The sequence below is a fragment of the Elephantulus edwardii genome, unplaced genomic scaffold (assembly GCF_000299155.1).
Source record: "Elephantulus edwardii isolate Elephantulus edwardi_28Jun2011 unplaced genomic scaffold, EleEdw1.0 scaffold00089, whole genome shotgun sequence".
Classification (NCBI taxonomy): Eukaryota; Metazoa; Chordata; class Mammalia; order Macroscelidea; family Macroscelididae; genus Elephantulus; species Elephantulus edwardii.
Window position 1 is genome coordinate 5,980,288 of NW_006399839.1, and position 5,563 is coordinate 5,985,850.

Genomic DNA, 5,563 nt, shown 5'->3' on the forward strand with positions numbered 1-5,563 from the left:
AAACCGCCCTCATTGCTCTTTAGCACTTTGGAGAAGTCCTTAACAGCAGATTTCCCCAGTGCAACACATCTTTTGATTTTTTGAGCACTTTCATTGTGTCAAATACACACACACACACACACACACACACACACACACAGAGCCAAATGGTACCTGGTTCAGCTGTGCTGGAGACAGTTTGTAACTGTGAGAGCTGATTGTTAAATATATATAAATTTCCCTGACATTAACTGTGGCAGGAATGTTTTCTTTATTTTTTGGTGTCAAACTGGTAGGGATGGTGTGAAGGCAGTAGTGACAGAAGGGAGTAAGTTCAGGATTCCCAACAAGGCTGTTTTTTTTAGGTCCATAAATGCTTGGAGGGGCCAGTCCTTGGAAAAAGGCATCATACTTGGAAAGGTCATCAAAAGAGAGAAAAACCCTCAGCAAAATAGATTGACACAGAGTGTATCAAAGGGCTTGAGTGTATTAGAGATAATGAGGAGGCCATCTAACAACAACTGGTGGTGTTAGGTGTAAAGTGTTAACCAAAAGGTCCATGATTCAAGTCCACAAGCCATTCTCCCTCCAGCTCCTCGCAGTAAAGGTTTGAAAGGTATGAAACCTGATGGAGGGTGACTATGAGTCAGAACAGAATTGACTGCAGTAGGTTTATTTTTTTAATAAGCCTGGAGTCCTAGTGTTCATTCGGTGCACCCTTGAATTACCAGGTCCTTTTCCAGCTCAACCCCTCCACATTTCACAAGATTGCTTGATGTAACAAAGGAAAAAGTGTGGGAAGGAGATTGACTCTGTCAGGTGATTTTTTTTGCACCACTTTAAAGAGGAAACCTATTTATTCATCTTCACCCTACAGTGCCTCTCCCAGCCCTAGACAGACAGTAATCTTGACTGCCTCTATGGATTTGGTTAATCTGGATGTTTCCTATAAAAGGAATCATATAGCATATGACCTTTTTTATTTTATTTTATTATTTTGTGTGTGTGTGCCGTCAAATCAGATCTGACTGGTACAGGAGGAGATTGCCCCTCCTTCTCTAGCAGAGCATCCGGTGGATTCAAACCACATATCTCTCGGATTGCAGTGCAGCTTCCTGCAACTAGGCCACCAGAGCTCCCTAGCATATGACTTTTTAAGAGGCTCAATGGCTTGACGTATTTGGTTGATAAATAGATTGGATGTATTTCTAAATTAGTCATGTTGACAAGCCATGTTTGGTTTCTTTTCCTTGTACAACTTCTTTTTATACTAATTTAATTTAGCCCGATGTTTTTAATATTCATACCTTTTTTTCCCAAGGATTTTATATTTTCTTTTAAAATTTTATTTTATTAGTGTGTGTGTGTGTGTTTACCGTTAAATCGGATTTGACTGGTACAGGAGGAGATTGTCCCTCCTTCTCCAGCAGAGCATCTGGTGGATTTGAACCTCGCACCTCTGGGATTGCAGTGCAGCTTCTTGCCACTAAGCCACCAGAGAGAGCTCCCTTAATATTCATTTCTTTTAATCCTTCATTCCTTTTGATGGCTGAAGGATATTCCCTCTATCAACAGGGCTCTTTGAGTTTATCAGTTAAGGGTGTCTTTTTTAATTGTTGCTGCTGAGCATATATACACAGCCAAGTTTGCGTTTGCTTTGTAAACCCAGTTTCTCATTTGAAATTTCTTTCTCATCCTAGGATGGGGATGAGCTTTGGGTTGACTGTCAGATCTGTGCCGGGCCGCTGGCCCCCCAGCCTCAGCCGTCGGTGCGCCCATGGATCGGTGGGGCTATTCGTGCCTCCGAGTCCTCCTGTGGATCCCGAGAAGGTGAAAGAGCTGCAGCGCTTCATCACCCTTTCCAGGAGGGTCCTGGTCGTGACCGGGGCTGGCATCTCCACGGAGTCGGGGATCCCGGACTACCGGTCGGAAGGGGTGGGACTGTACGCCCGCACTGACCGCAGGCCCATCCAGCACCTGGACTTCGTGCGGAGTGCGCCCGTCCGCCAGCGGTACTGGGCTAGAAACTTCGTGGGCTGGCCCCGCTTCTCCTCACACCAGCCCAACCCGGCGCACTGGGCGCTCAGCCACTGGGAGAGACTGGGAAAGCTGTCCTGGCTGGTGACGCAGAACGTGGACGCCCTGCACACCAAAGCGGGGAGTCGGCGCCTGACCGAGCTCCACGGATGCATGCACAGGTGCGGGTGACATGTGACACTTGCGCGCTGACAGGGCAGGGTGGCAGGCCCTGGCGGGGTCACATTCACCACGGTCTTCCATCCAAAACCTGTTGTCTTACCAAGCAATTTTTACATGAATGACCCTATAAAACTATGTGTCCTAGACCCCTTGAGCTGTGAGTTAACATCGTCTTCTAGTTAATCTCCTCATTGTTGTTGTGTGCCATCCAGTTGAAACCAACCCATAGCTGACCATCCAACAGGCTTCTTTCCTTTTTTTTTAGTTTATTATTTTTTATGTGTGTACGGTCAAATCAGATCTGACTGGTACCACCTGAGGTGCAGTTGTTTTAGACCCTGAGAAAGAAGGGTTTGGAAGCAAGTTGTTTATTTTGGAGCTGATCTCAGCAAGTTGCGTGAGAAGTCAGGTTGGGGAAGGGGAGGCAGCCAGTAAAAAATATGTTCATGAACAAATAACTGCTTTGCGCAGCTGGGGCTCAGTCCTGCGAGGGGTCCTCTGAGGAACTGTCTAGAGCCTCCTTCAGAACTGCCACACTGAGAGCCGAGGAAGCTGAGGTAAATACCCACCACATACCAGCTCTTACTCGCTGAAGGGCCCTCCTTTTTTAATTTTTCGTATAAACATGTTTTTATTTGTATATCAGGGCCCTCCTTTTTAGTGATTTTTTTATTTGAATTGTGATTTTAACAAAAATTTACAGAAAAGTTAGATTTTCATTGTTGCACATTCTCCCTCCTTTGCCCCTCCACCAATAACTTTTTTTTTAGAAAAAAAAATATTCATTCATTGTTACACATTACCTCCTTCCTTCCCCCAGTCCTCTTCGCAATGTAACTCTTATCCTGGGCTGTTGTCATACATATAATGCTTCATCTGTTCCAGTTCAATGTTCATTATCTATCCACTCTCTTCTTTTTAAATTTTGTGAGTGTGTACCGTTAAATCAGATCTGACTGGTACAGGGAGGAGATTGTCCCTCCTTCTCCAGCAGAGCATCTGGTGCATTCGAACTTCATTCCTCTGGGATTGCAGTGCAGCTTCTTGCCACTAGGCCACCAGAACTCCCTTATCTATCCACTGGTATCCTATTCTCCTCCCAAACGCTTATGTCAGACCTACTTTATAACAGTGGTGCTATGCATTGTTTGTCCTTTTCTGACTGAGATATATCTGAGTCCCTCTTGCATGCTTAAGTATTGGCACTTTCCCTTAGCTCCTCCTGAGAAGGCACCCACAGCAGTGAGTGCCCTAAGAGAGAGCTGAGTGTGCATGGTCTTGGGGTGGACTGGAGGTTTTATGTTTGGGGGTTGGTATTCCTTCCTTCCTTCCTCTCACCCACCCTCCCTCCTTCCCTCCCTCCCTTCCTTCCGTTTAAATCATGAAAATTCGAATGCTAAGCCCCCACACCAGAGGATATAATCGCATTTTAGGACTGTGTTGTATAGGTCCTAAGCCAACTGTCTCTGAGATAAAAAAAGAACAGATTAGGCAGTTAAGAAGCAAGCACAAATGGATGGGGAAATACAGACCACGTGAAGAAGCCAAAAATAGAGTCTGTCCCTAGAGCCAGCACCCCAAGTTTAGCCTTCAACCCTCCAAAAGTTAGGTCAGAGAATAAATGTGTGCTCATTAAAACCACCCATTTATAGGGAGCTCTGGTGCCCTAGTGGCAAGAAGCTACGCTGCAATCCTGAAGGTACGCAGTTCAAATCCACCAGATGCTCCACTGGAGAAGGAAGGGCAGTCTCTTCCTGGGCCAGTCGAGTCCGATTTGACAGTACACACAAGAGAAAAAAAGAAAAGAAAAAAATTAAAAAAGAACGCCACCTGCTTGTGCTATTTCTGTTACTGTAGCACTATAACTTATAAGAAGGTATCTCGAACGTGGGCAGAAAATAAGACAGTGGAGGGGCTGATGACGGTTGGGGAGGAATAGGCAGCCCTGCGTCTCCCAAGAACACTGCTCAGTGACCTCTCCTTTGGATTCAGGGTCCTCTGCTTGACGTGTGGTGAGCAGACCACCCGGGAGGTGCTGCAGGGGCGTTTTGAAGTGCTGAACCCCACCTGGAATGCAGAGGCCCATGGCCTGGCTCCCGATGGGGACGTCTTTCTCACAGAAGAGCAGGTACAAGACTTCCAGGTCCCCTCCTGCGAGCAATGTGGCGGTCCCCTGAAACCAGATGTTGTCTTCTTTGGAGACACAGTGAGCCGTGACAAGGTCGACTTTGTGTACAAGCGTGTCAAGGAAGCCGACTCCCTCTTGGTGGTGGGATCATCCTTGCAGGTATGTGTGGGAACTGTGCCTTTTTCAGAGTTTTACAAGACCCTGGGGAAGGGTCCTCTTTGGTTCATCTTTGCCTGGATCCACAGAGCTTGCCTGTTTTTCTCTCCACGGGCAGGTGTACTCTGGTTACAGGTTCATCCTGACTGCCCAAGAGAGGAAGCTGCCAATCGCGATCCTGAACATCGGGCCCACACGGTCGGACCACTTGGCATGCCTGAAACTGGACTCTCGCTGCGGAGAGTTGCTGCCGCTGATAGACCCACACTGACCACGCTCTGATGCTCCTGAGCCAGAAACCAAGATTTCCACGTGAATCCTTTTGCTCAAGGTAAACGCCGTCTCACCTATCTGATTCTATCCGAGTGGAGGCTTTGTTGTGTATGTCCTGCTGGAACTGACTCCAGTGGGTTTTCAGAGGCAGTAAATCATGCAGGAGGAAATTGCCTGTCTTTCTCCCACAAAGAAGCTGATGGATGCAAATCATGTGTCTTTGCATTGCTAGCACAATTCCTATGCACTAAGCTTCCACAGGTCCCTGAGAGTAGGCTGTTGTTGTTGTTAGGTGCCATCAAGTGGAGTACGATTCAGAGCAACTCAATGAACAAAAGGTCTGAACTCTGTTCTATCCTGCACCTTCCTCACACTTCCTGACACCTAAGAGCCTATTGCAGCAGTCACCACATCAATCCACCTGGTTGAGGGTCTTCCTCTCCTTTGCCGACCCTCTACCCTTCCTGGCATCATGTTCTTTTCCAAGGAATGGTCCCTCCTATCAACACACCAAAGCATGTGAGGTGAAGCCTCATCATTCTTGCCTCCAAAGAGCACTCTGGCTGCACTCTCTCAAAGACATATCTGTTCATTCTCTTAGCCATCCATGGGATGTTCAGTGTTCTCCAACACCACAGCTCAAAAGCATCAATTCTATTTCTGTCATCCTTATTCATTGTTCAGATCTCAGATGCATAACAAGTAATCAGAAAGACTAGGCTACACCGAAAAATATTAAAAGGATCTAGGCTTCTTTTTTTTTAAATTTTTATTATTTTTGTGTGAGTGTACCGTGAAATCAGATCTGACTGGTACAGGAGGAGATTG

The 5,563-nt window shown here is 46.5% G+C and overlaps 1 protein-coding gene across 1 annotated transcript; it reads left to right on the top strand.

Annotated features, from left to right (window-relative positions):
- Nucleotides 1-1,680: 1,680 nt before the first annotated feature.
- Nucleotides 1,681-4,733, top strand: SIRT4 (sirtuin 4). The gene is made up of 3 exons (XM_006890422.1): nucleotides 1,681-2,177; nucleotides 4,171-4,465; nucleotides 4,581-4,733. Exons 1-3 carry the CDS (start codon nucleotides 1,681-1,683, stop codon nucleotides 4,731-4,733), a joined length of 945 nt encoding a protein of 314 aa, XP_006890484.1.
- Nucleotides 4,734-5,563: the final 830 nt, after the last annotated feature.

What these genes read in the sequence shown, in the direction of transcription:
- SIRT4 (XM_006890422.1), top strand. Translation starts at nt 1,681, where the DNA reads ATGGGGATGAGCTTTGGGTTGACTGTCAGATCTGTGCCGGGCCGCTGG. An exon ending in CTCCACGGATGCATGCACAG is followed by an intron (nt 2,178 to 4,170) that starts GTGCGGGTGACA and finishes CTTTGGATTCAG; the next exon opens with GGTCCTCTGCTTGACGTGTG. An exon ending in TGGTGGGATCATCCTTGCAG is followed by an intron (nt 4,466 to 4,580) that starts GTATGTGTGGGA and finishes CTCCACGGGCAG; the next exon opens with GTGTACTCTGGTTACAGGTT.